Source organism: Lithobates pipiens, unplaced genomic scaffold, assembly GCF_037356315.1.
Source record: "Lithobates pipiens isolate NorthernLeopardFrog02 unplaced genomic scaffold, aLitPip1_a1.2 Scaffold_8, whole genome shotgun sequence".
NCBI lineage: Eukaryota > Metazoa > Chordata > Amphibia > Anura > Ranidae > Lithobates > Lithobates pipiens.
Genome location: NW_027507903.1, coordinates 510,027,700 through 510,053,304, shown reverse-complemented (window position 1 = coordinate 510,053,304; position 25,605 = coordinate 510,027,700). Strand labels below are relative to the sequence as shown.

Sequence of the window (25,605 nt, the reverse complement as noted above, 5' to 3'; positions counted from 1 at the left end):
TTTTTTAAAAAGGAATTTCAACTTCTTATGTGCTGGAACCTTTAGCATATGAGCATTGTTTACTGGACAAGTCAGGTTTTTGTTTACAGAGGACATTTGCTGGAACTCCCTATTTTCTTATAAAACTCTTCCTCCATAGAATAAAGTCCTGAAAACTTTTTCGGAGGAATACATCTGTTTATCTGGGTGCTCCCACTCAGAATACATACGATTTTTAAAATCATAAATGGATAGGAAAAGCATGAACCGATTGGGAAGGCTTTAGTGAAGCCAAACCAGAAGTGGGCTCATCTACTGACTGCGCTGCTGGCAGTAAAAACGTGGAGCAGACCAATTCAGTGAGAGATAGTACCAACAACCTTTCCTACGAACCTGATCTTTCTGTATTAGGTTCTTCGGAGGAGGAGACATCAGCGTCTTCCTGGTCCCCTGAGAGAAGTTCGTCATCTCTCGCCCCTTGTTCCTCAGCACGAGGGACCTTAGCAAATGGATGGGGACTTGTTTTGCTTGGTCCCACTCTGGGATGCGATTAAGCATCAATTTTTTGCTCCAAACTAAAATGCTTGAAGAAAAAAACCTCCTTAGTAATATACACAGAGGCTGCAGTGTCAAGGGAAGCTGCAACCCTTGTCCCCCCTGATGGCTCACTCTGACCAGCCATATTACTGTCAAGGGGAGGATGCCATCTTTACTGAAATGTTTCTAGGCTTCCGTGTGACTGTATGCCATCTTTGCTCTCGTGTCCCTCTGTAGCCTGCAACAGCAAAAATGGTGCTTTTTAAAACACTCCTTCCCACAATGGGCGTTGTGTGAGGACGCCAATGCCGCGCTAAGCTCTTTCTTACGCAAGCTCGGGCTCTGAAACTTTGGGATCCACAGGGAGGGAAGAAGGAATGGCGGGCGGGGGGGGGGGGGTCTGGAAGCTACCGAACGTCGCGCCGTTCACGCCATTTATTAAATTTTTTTCCCAATTTCTTGTAGCGCTCTTTCCCTGAGAAGAGTGAAGCAAAAACAGCACAAGGAGGCATCTGGTGAGGAGAGGGAACCCCCCTAGACTTACCAGAGGACTTGCTGCTGGCCAGAAGAAGAGAAACCTGCTGCTTCCTGGACACAACGTGGGCTCTCTGAGAAGCCCGAAATGGTAAGTGCTCAATACAGCCACCAGTGGTGACACATAGGCATGACAACACTTACCGAATTTAAAAGGAGACATTCATAAGAAAATTTTCTTATAAAACTCCACTTACCTTTCCTGCCACAGGGTTTTCTGTGGTAAACCAACAGACTCAATCTTCACCCCTCACAGTGGGTTGCATTAAACCTTCAGGAGCTAGGGATCCTTGAGGAGACTCACAATCCTGGACCTGTACTAGCACCACCACCAGTTAAAACGCTATGGCCTTAATACCAAAAAGTACTGGATCCCAGGGTCCAGCTCTCTAAAGAAAAAAGAGTTACAGGCAAAACCTTGTTTCTTCGGATACGAGGCCCAGGTACCATTCAATTCGGCCAAAAAGACACTTTGAATGGATCCAGCTGCATGGCTAGCCCCAGCAAGGAATGCTCAAGTGGAGCTCCGCACAGCTTTACTCGTGACCAACATAGGAACTCCCAGCCGTGGGAAGGGTTATATAGTGAGTGCACTTTTTGTCTTAGGGTGTGTCAATGTGCATCACCTGAAGGTGGCCTATAACCCACATAGTAACTACTATGGCGCTGTGTCCCGTGATGTACGATAAGAAAATTGGAGAAACAAAAAGGCCAAATCTGACACATTACACACAAAACTCCAAAAAATGGTCTGGGCAAAATGATTGGCATTCCAAGTTTGTGATGCTCCTGTAATTTGTAACTCATCTGTATCAATTAACAGGTGCTGACAAAGTATAAATCGCACCAACCAGTTAAAATGGTAAAAAATGTACTCAACCTTTCTGTTGTGTGTCTCTGTGAGGCACACGGAGCATGGAAAAGACAAAGCGCAGCAAAAAATTGTCTGAGGATGTGAGAAGAAAAATTGTGGAAAAGCTTGGACAATCTCAAGGTTACATCTCCAGAAATCTTAATGTTCCTGTATCCATTGTCAAAAAGTTTACAGCCCGTGGCACTGTAGCTAATCTTACTAGACGTGAACGAAAGAGAAAAATGTATCAAAGATAGCAACAAAGGATTGTTCGAATAGTGGATAAAAAAAACTTTGATCAACTTCCAGACAAATTTAAGCTCACTTTCAGGCACAGGGTACAACTGTGTCACCTCGCACTATACTTCGTCATCTGAATGAAAAAGGGACACTATGGCAGGACCCCGCTGCTGACACAGAAAGATAAAAAAAAAAAAAAACAACACAGACTGGAGTTTGCCAAAACTGAGGAAGCCAAAATCCTTTTGGGAGAATCTGCTGTGGACAAACTAAACAAAAAAACTACAGCTTTTTGTTTACTAATTTCTATGGATTTCATAAAAAGAATTGAGGCATTTAAAGAAAAGAACAGTCAAATATGGTGGACGTTGACTGGTGTTTTGGGGTTGCTTTGCTGCTTCAGGCACAGGATGTCTTGACTGTGTGCATGGCATTATGAAATCTGACAACTACCAAAGAATTCTGGAGTGCAATGTAGGGCCCAGTGTCAAAAGCAGCGGTTATGTATACAACAGTGAAAATAGTCTTCTATGTCCTACCTCCATCGTCATCGCTGTCCCTGAAAAACTCCTCACTGTCATTTGCGGAGTGTGACTTCTTCATCTCTGCTATTCTGTTCCTGGGCACTTTCCTCTTAAGGGACGGAGAAAAGAAGGATGGACGGTTGTTGCGCTCTGGAGTGGGCGGAGTGCTAAATGACGTCACCTGATGGGACAAACAATACAACTGGTCAGCAATATAATTTACAGCAGGCCTCTGATTATAAGGTGTTCGAGGAAAGAACTGTATCAACCCGCATTGCCCACATCTACCATTTGGACCTTTTATTTTCTCATAGACTTGAAGAATTAAAGGTAGAATCTGATTGGTTATTATGGGTAATGCACAAAAGAACCACCGTGGATGGAGCTTATAGTACTGTTGTCGTTTGCCCATTTTAGGCTTTTCTTTGACGGCCCTTTTCACCTGCCTCCGATACTCACCTGTGCTGTTCTACCCTGCTGTTCTGTTCACCTGCCCGAACCCTTGGAGCGGCTATGTACTTCTGGATACAGAGAATAAATATGTTCTCCCCAGAGATGTGCTATTTCATGGATTGGAGAATCAGGTCCAAGCACTTAAACATGGGGTGGATGTTTCTTAGACCTGTGTAAGCTTTGTCATAAAGCTCACACAGGGCTTTCTGCTTAGGTCTGTAGCAGGTGAACATGGCAACAGGGGAGGCTGGAGAAAGCAAGTATTAGTAGAAGGGGGGGATATGGCATTCTGTCACTTTGCTGAAAAGGGAAAAAGTGTCAGGGTTCGCTTTTATGTAAATAAAGATAGGAGAGGCCATGCTTGAAAAACCTTTATTCAATCGATTTAGAATTATGTGTGCTCATCAAGTCTGCCCTAAGGTACAAAATGGATTACCAGGACATATATATAAGCGGTGTGTTCCTACACTTGCTTGGGTATGTAGGTAACAGTGAGGTGTTCTGCACCAATCACAGCATTGAGAGAAGGGACAAAGGTTTGTGGAAACCCAAATGGCCAACGATACAGCAACTCCCCATATGTGTGAAACACCATTGTGCTAATCATAGCGGTAGTTTCACTACAGCAGATCTTGTTGTGAAGCAGTATAGGACAACCAATAATGCATATCTGCATTGAAAGTTTACGTCTTTTGCTCAACTCTGTTCTCACATCTGCCCCGCAGTATACAGACTGCTCTCATACTCACTCTCTCATGCAGTGGTGAACCTGGGTTGGAGTCCTCCTCTGTACCGTACGGCGATGTGTCTCCTGTGGACACCCTGCTCACGGCCATCTCCGCATGACCTTTGCCTTGCGGTCCCTTCATCCGCACAAACTCCATGTTGTTATATTTGTAGAAGCCAAAGGACATCTTCTGAGCCATCTTGGCTGCCATACTGACCTGTGAGAAACAGATAATGAGACCAGTCACCAAGCTAATAAAACAAGGCAGCCCTCCTACAGCTATAACAAGCCTGTCCATGTCAGACTGCTACAAAGAATCCTTCTAGTGAGAGCAGTACAGGTAGCAAAAGGCAGCCGTATCACCTACTTCAAAGTAGGAAATCATTTACGGTCCAAAACAAAATTAATTCCTCTAGGGGCTAAAACGTCTCAGAGTATCAGAACGAAGTATGTGTTTTCCAAAGAAACAGCACCTTTCAATAACAAGCCAATACAGGAGATATAGATACACACTACATTTAAAAAATGAAATACACATGTAGCGCTGATATCCTTGTCTTCTGATGTGTATTAGCATTCTAATGAAAGTCTATGAATGGTTCTATAGCTTAGTGTTTGGCGCCATCTAGCAGCGAAATACCGAAAGTGAACTTAAATGATATTTGGCTTTCAAGCATTGAACTATTTACAGGAAGTGACTGTTATTTACATTGGAGAGTTGACCCCTTTACCCAGGATGCTGAGTTACCAACCCATGGACACCCTCTCTTGCATTGCATGCTGGGTAGTAGATAAAAGGACCCCGAGCGGCCATTTTAGGTCTCTTGGGAAGGCATGGTCTGCCTGTGAGGACTGGTGCAGGGGCCTCCCAGAGGAAGTGACCTATTGCCTGTGCGGAGCTCAACTCTGCTTGGTTTTGTGAGTAACCTGAAGTTCCAGCAACTCAGAGATCAGATTGAGAGGATCCAGAGACACTCATTTGAGCATCGGAAGGCCAGTTCCACCTGTCGGGACGGAGTGACAGAACCGGCTAACGCAGAAGCGGCAACTACCGGACCAAAGTTACCATACCAAGGTTCCGATCCAGTTGGTGAGCGGGTTGCTACCCACCGTTTTCTAAACCCTTGCACCTAGTCAGACATATACAGGCCTTGCTGGGATACCTAGTCCCATGGAGAAGGAGTATAGCAACTGATGCTAGGCAGGCACAAGGCCTACTTACTATCACGCTTCAAGCACTGTATTATATTTGTGGAAGCAATTCTAGGATCATCCTTAATTCAATTTTAACCGCTTTAACCTTGGAGTACAACATTTATATGGAGTTACCCTTGCTAGCGAAGATCCGAAAGATAAAGACTGAGTACTTTAAGTGAAATTTCACGCATAGCAATAAAAGTAGGGGGAGCTCCCATATTAATAATATATATATATTTCATTGTCCTGTCAATCTATGTTGGATGACAGTACAATTGTTGTAATCACCCATTTACACACACATATATATATATATATATATATATACACACATATACACATATATATTACACACACACACAGTATATAGACTTTTGAATCTTAGATCTTTCCATGATATTCCCTTACGAGAACATTACAGTTATCTACAACTTAGATGACATTTCCTCAAACAACTGATAAAATCTCAACCTACCCCATATATACTTTGGCCCCTTTCAAAAGGTTTTTTTTTTATATCCCTCTTTCAAAAGATTTATGCAGGGCACGACCTCATTCCCCATGAATTTTTTTTTGCTTTACTTTTCAATAATTTCCTACAGGAGACCCCCAGTACAATCCTACCATTTACATTGGGAAAATGATTTGGGAAGGCAAATGGATGAAGAGGACTGTCAGATCATGACAATAGCCCTTTCCAAAGGTTCCAAGAATGTCCTTATATTGGAAAATGCTTATAAGGTGTTATATAGATGGTATTAAACGCCTGCTAGGTTGGCTCGTTTTATTCCATCCTATTCTCCTCTTTGTTACAGGGGCTGCTCGCAAGATGGTAGAATAGCTCATATTTGGTGGCTATGTCCCAAGGTATGCAGCCTATGGGTCAGGGTCTATACCAGTGATGGCAAACCTTGGCACCCCAGATGTTTTGGAACTACATTTCCCATGATGCTCAGCTACACTGCAGAGTGCTAAAGCATCATGGGAAATGTAGTTCCAAAACATCTGGGGTGCCAAGGTTCGCCACCACTGGTCTATACTCTTTGTAACAGGTTTAAAACCAACCTTAAAAAAAGAGACCCTTATGAAGCCCTTCTTTGTAAACCAATCCCAGAATTGCTTCGTCTGGAAAGCCAACTGGCTCTAAATATTTTCACTGCCACTGAGTTGACCATTGCGAGATCCTGGAAGTCCCCAGTGCTTAGTTTTGAAGCAGTTAAGCACTGCATGAATGATATCATGACCAATGAGAAATTGTCAGCCCTTGCTTCAGATACCTCAAGGTATGGAAACTTTGGATAACATACTCCCAACCCTCAAGGTTCGACAATAGACTTCTTTCAATTTAAAGGTCTCCAACTGCACCCCCCGCTGGACTCTTCCCTCCCCCCCTTTTTCTTGAATCTTCCACTTTTATCCCTTCTATCTCTTATTCTTCAGTTTCTGCCTTACTACAATTCTTTTTATAAAAAAGGGTTACAATGTGTATATCTGTATACATAGGCAGCCTCTCTTTTTCGGTTGAACTGTTTTCTACTTTGCTCTATTATTTGAAGTGCCTAAGCCTTATTTCACCATGCATCGTAATCTGGAGCACTGACCGCTCTGCCTCGAGGACTTCAACTTATATTACATTGTTTTGGTGACATTTGTAATATTCCAATTGAATCTCTTCGATGGGATCCTTTTCTTTCTGCCATGTTTAATGCAACCATCTAATTGTCAACAGAGCCTGCTGGATTAATCTTTTTTATGAATAACATACTTTGTAAAATAAATGAGTGGAGTTGTTGTCACCGGGACAGGAAAAACACAGCCAAAGGCTGGAGCCCAGTTTCAGAAAAAAAGTGTTTTGTCACAGTCTGCATCCCCATTGGAGAGATTTATCAATTCCTGTCCTGAAAAGAAAAGTGAAACGTTTCCACAACAGAGACACAGACTGCAAAAAAAAAAGTGACACTAGTTTAAAGAAATAGTATAGCACAAGTAAGCTGTTATTTTCCTGTAATTCTCTACAAATGGGCCAGGTGAATGCTTGCCAGTACTCTGCTCTGATGTAAGTGCTTGTCCTGAGGTATGTAAATAATATTCAAAATGTGATGAAGGGGAACATAACACCTACCCGATTATCATACACTTTCTTCAGTGCTTCGTAGCGTATGGAGCCCTGGAAAATGACCCCTTGAAATGTGTTAGTCTTGTCACTGGCTACAAGCTCGACACACACCATTTCTCCTTCTCCCACAGTCAAATCGCTGAACACCTACAACACAAAATTAGGCAAAACAGTGATGCAAGCCGTCTCCAGGTCTCTGTACTTGTACCTGTACTACCCCTGCGATAAGATTCCAGATAAGAAACTTGTGAGGCACACACCATGCTATGATCCTGTGCTAAACTTTTTAGGTAAGGGCCATGTTAGACTAGTGATCCTGAGGCAGACAATGACTTGCCGATTGCAAGATGGCTATGTCAAGACACAACAAGGCAGTAAAATACTCATCTGCTTACACGTGTTGCTCCCTCACTGGCTGAATGAGTGAGGTATCGTTTTCTCACTGCTGACTTACTTTCTGGCACTCTACACTTCCTTCCTATGAGTGCCCCCACAGTGTGCTGAGGAAGCACCCGTACAGGATGGGCTGTGTGCATTCACAGCCACACACAGCACGCTCAGCCATCCTCTCCTACTCCCTCCTCGCAGGATTTGATTGACAGCAGTCAAGAGCCAATGGCTCCTGCTGCTGCCTCTGTCTCCTTAGAGACCAGGAAAAGAAGGAACGGTGATGCAGCTTGGACAGCGCTGGATTGGTTATGGGAGATAAGTGTTTGGGACAGAGGGAAAACAGTTAGTGGTGTTTAGACTTTATAACCACTTTAAAAAAGAATAAATTTACTGAAAGCACAATGGAGGCCACCACTGCTGACCTCATTGGCAGTCTCTGACCTCAAGATACTCAATAGCTGGCCTGAAACAAGCATGCAGTTAGTGAAATCAGCGGAACTTATTTCAGGTCACCTAAACAGAAAATACTGAAGTCTGGATCAACAAAAAAGCCAAAACAACTAGCATCTCAAAAAAAAAAAAAAAAAAAAAAAAAAAAAGAAATAACAAAATATACGAAACAGTTTGGGGATTGCACACCACAGAAGGGCAACAGCAAACCCAGTCATACAAAACACATTTCACACACTACGAATGGTTGCAGTTTACCTCTTCAAAGTTGTCAATCATGTAGAAGATATTGGGGTAACTGATCTTTGACTCCTCCCCCTTACTGTCCATTGGGTGTTTGCTTGGAGATGCAAATACTTGCTGAAACAGCAAAATAATGTCAGATCAGACACTCCTAGAAATGCACAAAATGTAACCTACAATCTTCAAAGGTGTATTAAATAGCCAATTTAAATCTCCTTAAAGTAACCCATTTAGGTTAAACATCTGTTCTGTAGCTACCTCCTTTGCAACTGATGCTTTCCTTTCACTTGCCTGAGAGTTCAGGATGAAGGACCTGCAGGAAGCCTGTTAAAGTTTATAACAGGGTGTGGCTGGATGGGGCTGAACACTGTACTCAGTGGTACTGGCATTAAGGGCCCTATGGGACCTGCATTCTGGTCCTTCACCCCTGAACACACAGGGCCCTAAAAGACATTACCACATGGTACATCGTACAGTCTCATCCAGCCAAAGTCAGTCTCTGACCGACATGCTGCTTGCAGCAAGGCTGGACACTGATCCTGGCTCTCCTGGGTGCACTAAAATGCCGGGAGAGATGCACTGCTCCTAGACAGCCCTGTGTGCAAGAGGCATAAAGTGGCAGCAATGTTTAAGACAGATGTGACCTATTCCTGGGCATCCATTACTTTGAATAAAATAGGCTTATCTTTGGCTGAGGCCATGGGAAGACCTCTTCCACCAAACCAGGGTGTCGGTCATATGAACATCAAAATGAAGCAGCGGAAGAGCTAAGGAAAGACAAGTATACACGGCTTAGCAGGAAGGGGAGAGGGTTATTAAATGACCCTTAATTTTTTCTTCCATGGGCAAAGTACAAAGGACATTTCAAGGTGGTACCTCTGACATTTATTTTTAGTTAGATAGTGAAGGTTCTTACTGCTGTCTGTGTTGGAGAGATTCCAATCTAATATCTGTCTGGTGACCCGACACTTAGCAACAGGTTACACCTTAAATAGAGGTGTATCATGTAACATAATGAAAAGATGGAGTGAGCCTTTAATAGCTGAACATAAAAACTGCAAATAAAGACAAATACTTACTTGAGATTTTTTCTTATGAATGTGAATGTCTCCGGCGTCAGAGCGCGTACATACAGCACATGTCACTAAGTAATCGAGCTGGAACAAGACAACAGAGGAGTAATGTCCACATGGGGAGTAAGACAAAAGGTGACAATACACAATAACTTAGGTATCTGCTCCCAGTAACCAATTGGGTTCCATTCTCCAGAAGAAGCGGACAACTGGCTTCTGTCAGCAACTGCCCCATTTCTGCTTTGACTTTTCTTGTCTCAGAGAAGCAACAGTAAATGAGAGGAAATCTCTTCAAAGAAGGGGAACCCCATCCCATCTTCGGCAGAACAAGTGAACAAGTGTCCCTATTGGAAGAGTTCGCTCACCCAATTTTACGGTTACAAATCTAAAAGTTAAGATTTCCCCTAACTTTAGGTTCTTTTCGTTTTACTAAAACTCAATGAATAAATATTCAACCTTAACAAAGCCTTTCAATAAAAACATGTTCTCTGGTTGATATGGGCACATTATTCCTCCTCAAACTCTTTGAAAGCCATGGCATCTGTAGATACTGCCCTTGCGGACGACTCCCCTACAACTTTAACCGACGAATCCTTATCTGGACAGCTACAAGAGGACTTTTCTTAGGGTGAAGGATGCTCTGGGGGACGCAATAGACTAAAAAAAGAAAGGGGAAAGTTGTTGATGGCAAGGAAATGCTCCTTTCCATCTCAACAACTTTCCTCTTTCTTTTTTTAGTCTATTGCGTCCCTCCAGAGCATCCTACACCCCTTCCATGCCCCCCCCCCCCCCCCATTTTTGTACCGTCTCTCTCTCTCTCTCTCTCTGACACCAGCATGTTACACCGGCATGGTCGGCTTCACCTTACAGTGCTTAAAGCGGCACGCCTGCTTGAGATTTGGCAAATAATGCCTTTAGAAATTTTCAGAGACTCTTTTATAGGTCGGTTTATGCTGTTTAATTTCAACACGTGTCTTCGGTCCCGATATGGTACACTTGTAAGATACACTTATATCATCACTGGGTCTTCTCTATATAGTGCAGGCAGGCCGTGGCTTGTGAGAGGCTGGAAGGGCTGTGTACGTGGCTTACTGCAAACATCTCAGCACCCCGTCTCAGTCCTGACAGAAGCAGTGAGCTGCTTCTTGGTAGAAGTTTTGCAAATATTAAAATGGTTCGATGGCTGGATGTCAGTCTGAATGAGTGGGTGTTTCTAGGAATGCTACATTTGCATGTAGACTGCCCTAAGTAACAACAACATGTGTTGCTGAGCCTCCATGATTGAAAGAGCTCATTTGTATTGAACCATGTCACTCTCTTGGGTCAGTATTCCAATTGAAAATAAACATTAAAAAAAAGGAGAAAAAAAAAAAAAAAAAAAGCAGGCCAGGGACAGCTCCGATTTGCTGCAGCTTCCAATGCGCATTTGTCAGAAGCTCACAGTGTGCAGTGAAATCGGAAAAAAAACATTTTCAGTACAGGAGAGTAGCCTGTAAAACTGTGCAAGACTGAAGGAAAGGCTGGAGTTCAGATTTAATGTATTAAGAGTATAGGGAAGCAGCTGGTGGCTGATAAACCCAGGGACCCCCAGTACAGCCAACAGATATTTGAACAGTCTTACTGGCCATTTTGGGCATACAGCAGCGAATTGGTGGAATTGTGATAAGTGCCATGTCTTAACTATTTTATTTATATAGAGTAAAAATTGTATGTTAATATTTATTCCAACAAAAGCCCAAAATTACACCAAAATCTCTATAGAAAAGCTTTCAACCGCATTCTGATCTTACCCAAGAGAGTCTCACTTCTGTAATTCAGGAGACATCTGTTCAAAAAGGCAGAACTGAAACTTTTACAGACAACAAATTAATTTTTGCCACCAGGGAGGCTACAAGAAACAAAATTGTTGTGTCAACAGCCAATAATTTTATTACTGCAAGTCTAAAAAAAGATAACACATAACAGCCTTATAGCAGCAACTCAGATTCTTGCGTTATGTGCCTCCAGTGAAGCTACGTCCTTGCTATAAAGATAGGGATTAGCAGGCCAGAATATTTCCATCTATGAGCGAGTGTTCCAGATCAGCCAACAGGCAGTGTGACTAAAGGTTGCTTTATTTTTGTTCCCCCCGACTAAAAATGACCAAAGGAATTTACTTACTCAATCGTCTGCCTCTCCCTGCAGCTTCTTCTCCCCCTATGCTCCAAAGCAGGGTCCATAGCTGAATGTCACAGAGGGACAGTGCACCGCTGGAGCATGGGAAGTCCCATCTGCAGGGGAGTGGAGGATCAGGTAAGAAAAAAAAAAAAAAAAAACAGTTTCTCCTCTCCCCAATACAAAAGAGCAAGTAACACTTGCAGGTGTTTTTCATTTTTTTCGTTGCACAGAGCTGAACTTTAGACTGGACCTTGATTGAAATAACACTTTCTCCAGAGCTGTCCCAGGACCACAAGATATACAAAGACTCCCCAAAATGTCAGATTCATTTTAACTTTGCAGGTCTTGTAAAAAAAAAAAAAAAAAAAAAAAAAAGGAAGAAAAATAACTTTAAAAAAAAGAAGTAGTGGTGTGAAAAAAAAAAGTACTTTTTTTGTTTTGTTAACTAAAGTAGGGCTTTTCAGCCCGAGGCCCTCTTAAGTGTGAAGCCTCAAACCAGGGAAGCACGTGGCCATTGCTTCGAGATGGCGGATCGGCAAGCTTAGATCTTGATCAACGGGTTGCTGACCCGCCATCCCACAGCATATTTTGCTGGCACTGGCAGTGGAGGAAGAAGGCGGACGCGAAGTAGCAGAAGCCGCATAAGCGGATGCTTCCTCTGTAGCGTCGCCTCCTGTCCCAGGCGGAGTGATACCAAATGCACTCCACTTAGGACCTTTGTAGCAGCCTGGAAAGTGATGCCAGCAGAAGCTGGAAGAGGGAAAAATGTCAGTGTATTAAATATCACATACATTGCATTTTTTGCAATGGGCATATTAGCACATAAAAAAAAAAAAATTTGATTAGGCCGATTTCACACTGATCCGAAGGTGCAGCACGGTGCACATGCAGCTTTCCGGTGGGTTAGCTGCACTGAGCCATAGACTTCTAGTATATCCTATGGATTTGGTGCGCTTTCAGAAAGTGAATCACACTCACAAGATGTAACAGAAGTCCATGGCAAAGTGTACCTGTAGACATTTTTAAACGTCGCCTATGGAGATTTAAGGGTCAAAGTTTGTCACCATTGCATGAGTGGGCGCAATTTTGAAGCATGACATGTGGGGTATCAAATTTACTTAGCGTAACATTATCTTTCACAATATAAAAAATAAAAATAAAAGACAACAGTAAAGTTAGCCCAATTTTTGTTTAAGTCAAAAAAGTGTATTTTTCACCAAAACAATTGCGAGTAAGACCACTGCGCAAATACGGTGTGACAAAATATTCCAAGGACACATACATTTTTAGCACACCCATTTGCTTAAAGTTGAGCTGTAGGCAGATACAACACAAATGAATGAATGCAACTCCCCAGGATATACATAAATCAAATGTATTTTGTAAATATACAAGCAATATAGAAAGGACTATCAGTCTTTGCAGTCCCTGCAAAGCACAATCAGTTCATGTGCTGACAGGAAACACGTTGTTAGGAGGAGAAAGCAGAATGACAGAAAAGCAAGCTCATCACTGTGCTACTTCTCCTTTTAATGGGGCAGGTTCCTGGTGACTTGGGGTCAGGAGGAAGTGGGCTTAAAAGATGCTGGCCAAATAGAACGAGGACATCAAGCATCAAAAAAAATAAAAAAATTACCACCACTGCGGTGGTAATCTCAAAAGGTTGAAAGTGAATAGTGCAGTAAAACCTGGGTTTTCTTATTTCAGCTTTTAAAACAAACACACACCAAGACCTGTGCCTTCCCTATCTACCCCTTTGCAGACCCGTATTAAGGAGAAGTAGGGCAAACTAAATGCACTTCTGTGACCTGTATTCAACCAGCAACGGGCTAAAGTCCACTGTCGGCCGACGTCACTCAGTCAGTCCAGACTCTAAAAGGGATCCTGTCTTTTTGGGATCCACCCTTTTGCCTGACCAGCAGCTGACTCTGCCTCTCAGCATGTGGCTGAAAGCTAGCCGCTCCCACCCCCTCCACAGTCTGATGCTCCAGTGAGGGCTGGAGGAGTAAAGCAGAGAGCCAGTGACTAACAGTCACCAGCTCTCGGCTCACTGAAGACTGAGCGATTAGTGGTCTTTGAACTATCAGTTGTTTGTCTTAGAGCCAGCTGAGAACATATGCAGCATTGGGCAGATTCTGCAACCACCTAGGTGAGTATGATTGTTTTCTTGTTTTTTTGTTTTCCTGTTTTTTTTTTTTTTTTTTTTTAAATACCACACTTCGCTTTTAACTCTAAAACCAGAAGAATGTGTTAAACTCATTTGGTTAGAAATTAAAATTACAGTCCTGCCATAAGCAACGGATAATGACCAAGAAGGAATGCCTCCTTCCCAAAAAAAATAAAATAAAAAAAATAAATGTAAGCATTCCAAAACACTCTAATAGGCGCGAACGACGCCACCAGTGGTCACACCAGAACAGTCACCAACCTTCTGTAATATAAGGTTTAGGTAGACACTCTCCTCCCAGTCAATGTCAGGGTCTCCAAGGCCAGGAAGCTTCTTCGAATCTTTTCGATAGACTTCAACTTCTACCTGCTGGAAACCATCAATATAACAGTATATAAGACATGAGCTTCTGATAGCGATATCCAAATTAAAAAGCAGCGCTGTGTGATAAATATAAGTTAAATAATAGCAAACGATAACTTATAAATCACAATCTAAGAGGCCACCCAAATCCTACAAAATGGAGGAGACAATAACAACCAGCGCAGTGCAAAGAGAATATACATTGAATAGTCCAAATAATTTTTTTCTTTACTTAGAACCACAATCTTCCCATTAGTGTTCCACTCGGTGCTCAGGACGCCTTCACCAACAAATTAGAAGGCCATGGTTACTGTTGCTGAAGGGGGAAGAAAGAAATGACACAGAGTGTGTGGATGGAACACAGATTAGGAAGGGGGAAGAAAAGCAGGCAGCAGAGGTGACAGGACAAACTCTGCTGCCAATAGGAGACAAAAGAGTTAAACTTACAAGGATAGTGTCTTATCTCATCTCCCCCATATTCTCTTTCTCCCTCCTATGAAATTCAGCACTGCAAGGCCTCTGTCAGCCTTCCTCTTTATTTGAGCTAAGACATACAATCAAGGCTGGAAATGCACACATTTTAAATTACAGAAAGTGACACATAGGGGGTTACTTACTAAAGGCAAATCCACTTTGAGGGGGAAGATCTGAAACGAGGAGAAGCTCTGCTGATTTTATCATTCAAATCATGTGCAGGCTAAAATGCGTTTTTTTATTTACCTTACATGTCCACCTCAGATCTACAGCAACTGCACTTCCAAGTGCACTTTTAGTGCAAAGTGGATTTACCTTTATTAAATACCCACCATAGTTTTTTGAGACCAAAGGAAAGGAGGACAGTTTCCAATAAGGAGGGGACTGCTCTTGGCTTCAACAAAATGGCAGCCTCTAGCAAGAAAAAACAGTAGCAATGCAGGAGACAATTTACAGCACACACTCATTTTGGCAGCATAATTATTTATGTGAAATGTACGTTAAAATAATAAAAAAAATTAATTGTTATCAAAACTGTTATAGGTAAAGTTCCACTAGAACATTGGTACCCTATAAACAGGACTTCACAGAGGCTAAAAGGCAATCAACTTCTCAGAATGTTTAAAAAAAAGAAATCAATATCAATGATGAGCCAACATAAATGACATCAACCAAGAAGATTTCGGCAACGAGCTAGGGCAGTAAAATTTGGCCAGTGTGGGTTAAATAGTGTCCACACCAACCAAATTCATCTCATCGCTTCTTTATTACATATTAAAAGACTAAAAGGGAGAATCTACTACAGAGCAAATACATTTTTTGAGACAATTAGATAAACGAGGTAACCGATTAGCCACATGCCACCAACCAACTGTATATCCACACTGAAAACCAGGTATACATTTTATTACATGGATCAATTAAGAACACATATTGCATACCTGGCCGATCTCTCTGGAAGAGAGAATCACTGAAGTAGCCACCACTACTACAGTGATCTTCATTGTGTTCTAGGTCCTGTGTAGAGCACCTGCCCTGCTGCATAGGATGGAGTTGATTGTTCGGCACAGGCGCAATTCAGAGAATGCCTTGCATTTTTTCTCAATGAACGCAATGCATTCTTTAATTAGATGAGGTGGAGACCATGACTTCAAGCCTGCTGTATGGTTACTTTGCAGTAAGGTAGTTGCTCAACACAGGACCTGGAAGACAGCGAAGATCACTAAAGTAGCAGCAACTAATACAGCGATTCTCTGCTTCCACACAAATCAGCCAGGTATGTTATATGTATAACTTACCTGGACCAATATAACTATGCAAATTTCAAAATCAAATAATATCTGGAATTCAGTTTTAAGTTTCCCAGCACAAAGCCCTATACTAGGGATAGATTGATATACATCCTACCTCTGAGAGCCGTCAGCTGACATTTTGTGTGGCTGTTGGCTCTCAATCCTCACTGTCACAGCTACAGTCCCAACTGATGATCAGAAACCAAAGAAGTCAAAATCGGAGAGCGTTATGACGATCTTTTACATATAGGCTTCATTGACAAAATTAAACTATAAGCCTGCAAATAAAAACTAGCACCTTCAGGCTGCAGTGGGATCTACAGTATTGCCTATTTAAAAAAAAAAGAACTTCACTGAGCTTTCCGAAATTTAAAGGCAGTAGCTACTACGTGTACAACTTTGGAAGCTTCCTCAACGCAAAGAAAACAGAAGTGATCACAACAAAAGAGACAAAAGTCTGTTGAGTCTGCCCCCTTTTTGATTTTTTTGTATCAGTATAGATGCCTTTGTCCCAAGCATGTTTACATTCACCTACATTTGACAGACTCACTGCCTCTGCTGGAATTCAGGTCTACCCGTCAGGTACCCTTTAAAAGGGTAGTGGCAGCTGTTGGCACTGTATGCCACACTAGGCTTTGAAAGGAAACAGCTGTCATGCCAGGTTCCCTTTAAAGGATTTCTCAAGTCGTTTTCCTTGTAGGAAGGAAGGGGGGATGTTTGTAATTATTCAAAGACATGCACTATGCAGCAACCTGAGTTATTTAAAATGTGCTTTATGTTCTTATAAACAAAATTAATGTCCATTTCCTGCAACAGTACTGCTGCAGTCAGCCTACTACGTGAAAAGGAGATTTTCTAGGAGCGGGAGTGCTTACATTAAACCTCTTAATGCTTAAATTACCACAATAAACAAGACAATCCGTCACCTCAATCTGTCGCATCCATTTAGGGACTTTGCCTCCCTCATTTTCTGAGCTCTAGAAGCAAACACAGAGTAAAAGGCCTAAAATAGAGGGCTTCTATGTCAAAGTGAACCTGTCATGAAGACAAGCACTTCAAACTAATTTCAGCTCCATAAAAGGCATGGTTTGATGGGTTTGGAGTGGAGGAACTTAAGAGACCTGCACAGAGAGAGGAGGAATAAGGAGGAGAAAGAAAGAGCGAAACAGCGAAGAAAGAAAGAGCGAAACAGCGAAGAAAGAAAGAGCGAAAGAAAGAAAGAAAGAGAGAGAAACCCACATTCACAAATGAATAATAAAAACAAAAACCTTCACCTTATGCCCATTAAAGTGGTTGTAAACCCTTACAACACACTTTGACCTACAGGTAAACCTAGATTGAGGCTTACCTGTAGGTCCAAGAAATATCTCCTAAACCTATATGGTTTAGGAGATATTTGCCCGAAGACAGGCACCGCTGTCTACGGCGAATGCGCCATAGACAGCGGCGCGCAGGCGCACTGAGCGCGGCATCATCAACGACGAAGATGCCGCGCGTGTCGGCTCCCATGCGCATGCGCGGGAGTGACGTCATCGCGGCTTCGCCGAATGACAGCAGCGGAGCTGCGAGACCCCACCGAGAAGATGGATGCGCCGGACTACAGAGGACAGCGGTGACATCGCTGGCTCCTGTGTCAGGTAATTGACACATAATGGACTACAATGCGATGCATAGTAGTCCATTATGCTTTACCTTTGCAGGGAATGAAAAAGCAAGTAAACCCATCAGGGTTTACTTCCTCTTTAAAGATGACATTTTAATGGGTGTAAGGTGAAGGGTTTTGTTTTATATTAATTTGTGAATGTGGGTTTTGTGCAATAATAAAAATAAGTGTTTCATACAGGACATTTGTCTGGGTTACCCAATATAAGCTACACTGCCTGAACCTTTAGAAGACCAATCTTTCTCGGTGGGTTTCTATAACCCCTAAACATATTTTTACTAATGGAGACTGGGTTACTACATATTATTGCCCATGGCATGGTATGTCCAACTGGCTCATATAAGTATGATGGTCAGTTGTTCACAAACTTTTAGCCATATAGCATGCATGCCATCTACAACTTTTTTCCACTAAACTTTAAGACTTCTCAAGCACTTCTCCCCATCTCACTTTCCAATGCTTCAAATGCCTACTAAAAATTTACTTCCATCAATAAGCCTATAAACCAATACCATAAATATGCCTCAGTCACTAGTTCAACATGGCACCTCATGGCAAAGAACTCTCTGAGGATCTGAAAAAAAGAAAAGAATTTTGTCTACATAAAGATGGCCTAGACTATAAGAAGATTGCCAAGACCCTAAAACTGGCTGCAGCACAGTGGCCAAGACCATACAGTGGTTTAACAGGACAGGTTCCACTCAGAACAGGCTCGGCATTGTCGAGGAAAAGAAGTTGAGTGCACATGCTGAGAATCATATCCAGAGGTTGTCTTTGGGAAATAGACGTATGAGTGCTGCCAGCATTGCTGCAGAGGTTGAAGGGGTGGCAGGGTCAGCCTGTCAGTGCTCAGACTATACGCCACACACTGCATCAAATTGGTATGCATGGCTGTCGTCCCAGAAAGAAGCCTCTTATAAAGATGTTGCATAAGATAGCTCACAAACTGTTTGCTAAAGACAAGCAGATTAAGGACAAGGATTACTGGAACCAAGTCCTGTGGTCTGATGAGACCAAGATAAATATATTTGGTTCAGATGGTGTCAAACGTGTGTGGCGGTAACCAGGTTAGGAGTACAAGGACAAGTGTGTCTTGCCTACAGTCAAGCATGGTGGTGGGAGTGTCATTGTCTGGGGCTGCATGAGTGCTGCCAGCACTGGGGAGCTACAGTTCATTGAGGGAACCATGAATGCCAACATGTACTATGATATACTGAAGCAAAGCATGATCCCCTCTGTTTTGGAGACTGGGCCGCAGGGCAGTATTCCAACATAACAACCCCAAACACACCTGCAAGAGGACCACTGCCTTGCTAAAGAAGCTGAGGGTAAAGGTGATGGACTGGCCAAGCATGTCTCCAGACCTAAACCCTACTGAGCATCTGTGGGGCATCCTCAAAACGAGGTGGAGGAGCGCAAGGTCTCCAACATCCACCAGCTCCGTGATGTCATTATGAAGCAGTGGAAGAGGACTCCAGTGGCAACCTGTGAAGCTCTGGTGAACTCCATGACCAAGAGGGTTAAGGCGCTGTTGGAAAATAATGGTGGCGACACAAAATATTGACACTTTGGGCCCAATTTGGACATTTTCACTTAGGGGTGTACTCACTTTTGTTGCCAGTGGTTTAGACATTAATGGCTGTGTGTTGAGTTATTTGAAGGGGGCAGTAAATTTACATGGTTATACAAGCTGTACACTCACTACTTTACATTGTAGCAAAGTGTCATTTCTTCAGTATGGTCACATGAAAAGATAAAATATTTACAAAAATGTGAGGGTGTACTCACTTTTGTGAGATACTGTATAGTCTTGGTAATGAGCCTTACTTTTAGAAACAAAGGAGAAAATTAAAAATGGTAGTACTAATAATTCTAAAATTAAAAGAAGAGGTCCGCCCACTGCTGCAAAAATGTAAAACCAGCAGCTACACACTTTCCTTTTCTTGGGAGAATGCATGTGATCAGCACAGCGCCAATCAGCATTATCCAGAGGGTCAAGGGTCCTGCAGCCATATAGGACAATAAGAGGAGAATAAAATCTCCTCCTACAAGCTTTAACCAGACACTGATAGAAGTCACAAGACTGCTCTAACTGCTGAGAGAAGAAAAGGTATTTAACAGTTGAGACAAAAAGGAGGACTGAGGATTGGGACTTTAGATATACATAAAGTAATTGCAAATTACCACTAAGTAATACATATCGTATAATACAAGTAATGATTTGCTCAGGTAAAATATATAATTAGGCATAAAAACACGGCATATAATAGCTCTATGCATTTCGTGGATTCATCCACGCTTCAGGAGCATGCACGTGGATAAATTAATACTGTAGTATGATAAAAAGAATATCTATATGGTCTGATCCTCTGTAAGGTAAAATTACCTAGGAAAGACCCCCCCCCCCCCCCCAAAACCACTTTCAAAAGTACTTACATTATATGTATCTAATTAATGGGAGTGTGCCAACATGAATCAGAGAACCCCTGGGGTTATCACTGGCAGGAGCTGAGGTGGTTTGGACGGCCCAGGACTCAACAAGGAGTATTTCCAAGGAACAAAATTCCAAAAGATGGAAATAGTCATAAATGACCATAAGTGCCGAAGCCAAAAATAAAAAATATCTAAAATAATATACTAAGAGCTTGTATAGTGTGATATATTGTGTCATATGTCCTATACTTGGTAAAAGGATAGGGTAATGAGATGCTAATGAGCGTATAAATAAAGTTTGGTTAGTGAGAGTGGAAGCTGATAAAATAGTCAAGTACGGGGGGGCGTGACCGGAAGCCGATCTGAATGGCTGCCTGAACTTCCAGCTCTCTCTCAGCCCGAACTTTTTAGCAGATTAGGGGACACCTCGCTGCATTTTCATGGGCAGATCCAGGACCACTAGATCCGCGAGATCCAGGGGAACAGAACGAGCCCCGCTGAACTCCTCCACGGACCTCAGAGCGTTCTTTCCACCCTCGGACATGCCTCCCGGCGGGACGGACAAAATGGCGCCGGCGACTTCCACGGCCTGCTCCCGGACACCTCCGCTGCCTTCACCGCCGGCTCAGGCACTACACGGCAACCCAGAGAGCCTTCAGCGGGACCCGCAGGGCGACCAAGGCGCGGTGAGTTCTCCCCACTCAGCCTCGTTGGAGATGCCGCTCCACGGCGCACGGCCCGACATTTCCGGCTCCCTTCCCCCGCAATACACCCAGTGCTCGGATGCCTACCCGCAGCTGCTCAGAACAGCACCTGACCCGAGCACCTCTATGGGGGACCCCGGCTCCCCAGCCTCATCGGATTACTCCGCAGACTACCCAGCCCTCCCTGCCCCTCTGACCCAGGCAGGCAGTGTGCTTCAGGGATCGGGGGGTAGCCAGGAGGCTGGCAGAGGCTGCATGAACGGCCCACCTGTTCCCAAGGCTCAGAGACTGTCGCACACGCAGATCCCACACCCCTTAAAGGGACAGGAGCCACCCTTCCCCACCTATGCCCAAACGGTGCAATCTCCAGTCCCCACGAGCTATGCTGCAGGGCACGGGCAGGACTACGTACCCACAAGGACCCCGGCATGGGGGGATTCCTGGAGCCACACCCCGGGACTGACAACCGCCCCCCAGAGCGACGACACCGCTCACCCTGGTCCCCCATATCCTCAATCACCCCCACACTCAATGTCGGGAGAAAACTACCCTGCGCACCCGGAGTGGCGTTCTTACCTACAGGCGATACCCACTAAGGAGGATTTCAAGCAGCTAATTGCAGATGTACAATCCACATGCCGCACAGAAATACAAGTCCTGCAGTCTGGCCTAAAACACCTAGCAGATCGGGTGGAAATGGCCGAAGAAGAAATCCAAGAGACCAAACAAGCTGTCCACAGGACCCAACTCCAAGGTGCTGAACACCGTAGCCTGTTACGAGACCTGCAACGCCACGTGGAGGACCTGGACAACAGGGGGCGCAGGAACAACATCCGCGTCAGAGGGGTGCCGGAGTCGGAGGGGCCGGAGGACATTCAGTCCATTCTGCAGACCGTGTTTAACAACCTCCTGGGGGCACCTGCTACTAACCGCATTGAGATGGACAGGGCCCATAGGGCCCCACGTCCCAAGAATCTTGCCTCCAAACCCAGGGACATCATCTGTAGGGTTAACTCCTACCATACCAAGGAAGAGATCATGCAACGAGCACGCTTGGCTCGCAAAGTGACATTTCGCGACACTCATTTGCAGTTATACCCCGACCTTTCCTGGATAACCCTGCAAAAGCGAAGGCTCCTGCAACCCCTGCTGCGCATCCTTCAGGACGGCAACATACCCTACCGATGGGGATTCCCTTTCTGCCTCACAGCGAAAACTCAGGGAAAATCCGCTGCTCTGCGATACCCTGAGGACCTGAATGCATTCTGTGACACTCTAGAGATCTCCGCACCCCAACTTCCGGACTGGGACTTGGTAGCTACGCAACCCCCGCCTCCGATCATGTGGCAGAAGGTCCCCTCGGCACACCGTCCCCGGTACACGGATACATCCCGTAACCCCGCCAGACGCAAGACTGGTGACCCCACAGGCACCCCTCCCCCGGGTCCACTTCACTAGTAGAACAGTCACCCACGCAAGACTGAATGGATCTGTCCTGGTCATTTTTGCATGCAGTTTTCCTTTTGTTTTATTGTATTTTTTGTTTTGTTGGTCCCCCCTATCTGCCTTGAATTTACTGTCAAGTTTACTTAATGGGCACGTCTCTGTTGAGACTCGAGAGAGTGGGAATTTTTTGCGCTCTCCTTTCCGTCCCCCTGTTGAGTGTTTATGCTCACTTTAGACTTACCGTTTTTTTTTTTGTTTTTCACACCTAGCCAAGGGCTCCCCGGTGCTCCCCCGGCCCATCCCCTACGCGGGAGGGTGGGTGGAACTCGGGGAAACCGTACTGACCTAGGCCGGAGAGCCTCTCAAGGTCAGATGCTTACTGTTGCTTTGATTACTCTGGTTCTCTTATGTGCTAACCTCTCTCTCTTTCTTTTCTTTTTGCTATCCTCCTTATCCCCCACCTCCCCCCCTATCCCAGGTGGCTCACTGTGCAGATCACGGTACTTCTTTGGTTCTCCTCCTGATGTGTGCCCGCTCCTGGCCGCCGTCTTCCGGACCCTCGCCTCCACAACAGGTAAGATACGCTCCTACTCCTTCCCCCACCTCCTCCTAAGATGGCCAAGATACTCTCTCTAAATGTCCGAGGCCTAAACTCCAATAAGAAAAGGCATCTGGCGCTGAGGGAATTTCTGCGGTCAGGCGCAGACATTATATTTGTCCAGGAGACTCACTTGGATAAGGGGGGCACCTTTGCATTTGCCTCCAAGCATTTCCCCCAAAACTACCTCTCCTCAGGTCCTTCCAAACGAGCGGGTGTGGCCATACTCATTAAACATGGGTCCCCATTCACGGAAAGGGAACACTATAGTGACCCTCATGGCCACTTCGTCATTCTTAAAGGACGATGGCGAGATCAGGACATGACCTTATGCGCTTTATACGCCCCGAATGTCAAACAGTATAGATTCCTATCGAAAACGTTCTCCCGACTATTTCAAAATGACCACGGGCTTTTGGTGGTGGGGGGTGACTTTAACCTTACCTATTCAGTGGCTGCTGATCGCCATATGGTGAACCCCCGGACATCTCCGGCTCGAGCCCTTAGGGACTCGAAGCTGTTCCGTCAACTTGCTAGACGCTATGCTCTGTTTGATGCTTGGAGGGCTCTTCATCCGGGGGATCGACAGTACACTTTCTACTCACCCCCCCATCGTACCCACTCCCGCATAGACTACTTTTTTGTTAACAACTCTACACTTAGAATCACGCGGGAGGCCTGGATACTACCAATATCTTGGTCAGACCATGCCCCTATCATGCTCACCCTTGATTTGGGTTCCCCCACCCCAAGACCCTGCAACTGGAGACTGAACACGTTCTTGCTTCAACACCTCCCGTCAGCTTCTGAGCTGACCTCCACCTTGCAATTCTACTTTGCGGAAAACAATACCCCAGACATCTCCCCTTCTATACTGTGGGAGGCTCACAAGGCGGTTATACGGGGCAGGTGTCTGGCACTATCGTCCGCCATGAAAAAGGATGCCCATGCCGTGAGGGTCCGTACGGAAAAAGAACTTGGAACCCTAGAACACCGACTGCAGCTGACCCCCACTGTGCCCCTCCTTAGGAAAATCACGAAACTCCGGACTATCCTTGGTGACCTTGCATTAGGCCGTGTAGAAAAGGCTCTGCTTAAACTAAAGCAAACTTACTATGACAAAGGCAATAAAGCGAATTCCCTGCTGGCGAAGAAGTTGCGGGAACACACCCTCATGTCCACCCCCCACCAAGTCAGAAACAACTCGGGCTCCTTATTGACCCACCCCAAAGATATAGCACACACGTTCGCAGAATTCTACACAAAACTTTACAACAATCCTGACATACCTTGTAACCCTCCCTCTCCCGACCTCTCCCTACGTATGCATCAGTACCTGGAACGTAGTGGAGTATCACGACTCCAACCTGCTGACCTGGCAGCCCTGAATGCACCGATCACAGACGAGGAATTAGAACGGACTATCAAAGCACTCCCTCCTCGTAAATCCCCGGGTCCAGACGGATTGCCTTATGAATATTATAAGGCTTTCCTCTCCATTCTGACTCCCCATATGTGCAGAATCTTCAATGCCTTCCTCCATGATACTCCTATACCACCAGATATGCAACGCTCCTTTATCACGGTGATCCCCAAACCAGACAAAGACCCCATTTCATGCGCCAACTACAGACCAATTGCCCTGCTTAACTCTGACCTCAAAATTTTTACGAAGCTACTTTCCACCCGCCTGAATGTAGTCCTTCCATCCCTCATACATAAAGACCAGGTGGGCTTTGTCCCACTCAGGCAAGCGGGCGACAACACCAGGAAGATCATCGACCTGGTGGACGTGGCGAACAGGGAGAGCTCGGCGTCCTTGCTACTCAGCCTGGATGCCGAAAAGGCCTTTGACCGTCTTGGTTGGCCCTTCCTGGTCGCTGCGCTTCGGCATGTAGGCTTCAGGGGACCCTTCCTGAGGGCGATCCAACATCTCTACACTGCCCCTACAGCCCAAGTGAGGACCCCCTTTGCCCTATCCAAATCATTCTCTATAACCAACGGCACACGGCAGGGGTGCCCACTTTCGCCCCTGCTGTTTGCGATCTGTGTAGAGCCCCTAGCCGCTACAATCAGAGGTAACCCAAGCATTAGGGGAATACCGGTCAGGGGCAAGGAGTTTAAAATCTCACTGTTTGCCGACGATATCATCCTTTCCCTGACCCAGCCTAGGGTGTCCCTTCCCAACCTTCAGGCTGAACTGGATAGCTATGGGGCCTTATCAGGATATAAAATTAACGCATCCAAATCAGAGGCTCTCCCACTAAACATCCCGGAAGCCGAAGTTTCGAGATTGCAGGCAAATTTCTCCTACCGTTGGCAGAGTACCTCCCTGAAATATCTGGGAATACACATCACCCCAAAGTTTACCACGTTATATCAGGAGAATTTCCCTTCCCTCTTTCGCTCGGTTAGAAATTTGCTCCAATCATGGAAAAAACACAAAATCTCCCTCCTAGGCCGAATCGCATCAATAAAGATGACGATCCTCCCGAAGTTACTTTATCTATTTCAAACGCTACCCATCCCGGTTCCTTACAAACATTTGAAAAAACTACAATCGGACTTACTCAAATTTGTGTGGAACTACAAAAGGCATAGAATACCCCAATCTGTCCTGATGTCGGCCCGATCGGATGGTGGACTAGCCTTTCCCAACCTCCTAAAGTACTATCAGGCGGCGCAACTCCGTGCAATAACATCATGGTTCACTCAAAGATCGTATAATAGGTGGACAGAAATTGAAAAAATCTGGATGGCCCCTACCCACCCAAACAGTCTCCTGTGGAGTGCGAATGTGGAGGTGCCCCTTGAACGCATGTTGGGACCCATGTCACAGCTTCGCCGACTTTGGCGTAGGCTGGCGCCCTCACATGCTTTGTCCTCAGACAAGTCGCCTTTAACTTCGTTTATTTGTAACCCCTCAGTGCCGGATAGCCTTACGCACCAAATGTCATACCCCTGGTCCTCGCGGGACTTGTTCCACTATGGG

The 25,605-nt window shown here is 44.8% G+C and overlaps 1 protein-coding gene across 2 annotated transcripts in view; it reads right to left on the bottom strand.

The window, feature by feature from the left end:
- The window catches only part of KIAA0930 (KIAA0930 ortholog), a 105,123-nt gene that overhangs the window by 19,927 nt on the left and 59,591 nt on the right, over window positions 1–25,605 (bottom strand). For both annotated transcript variants that reach the window (XM_077469360.1, XM_077469363.1), the window contains exons 3-8: window positions 13,902–14,009; window positions 9,323–9,400; window positions 8,259–8,360; window positions 7,167–7,307; window positions 3,870–4,064; window positions 2,683–2,848 (exon numbers count right to left, since the gene is read on the bottom strand). In XM_077469360.1, the coding sequence (XP_077325486.1) occupies window positions 2,683–2,848; window positions 3,870–4,064; window positions 7,167–7,307; window positions 8,259–8,360; window positions 9,323–9,400; window positions 13,902–14,009 (790 nt within the window). The remainder of the gene's footprint in view (window positions 1–2,682; window positions 2,849–3,869; window positions 4,065–7,166; window positions 7,308–8,258; window positions 8,361–9,322; window positions 9,401–13,901; window positions 14,010–25,605) is intronic.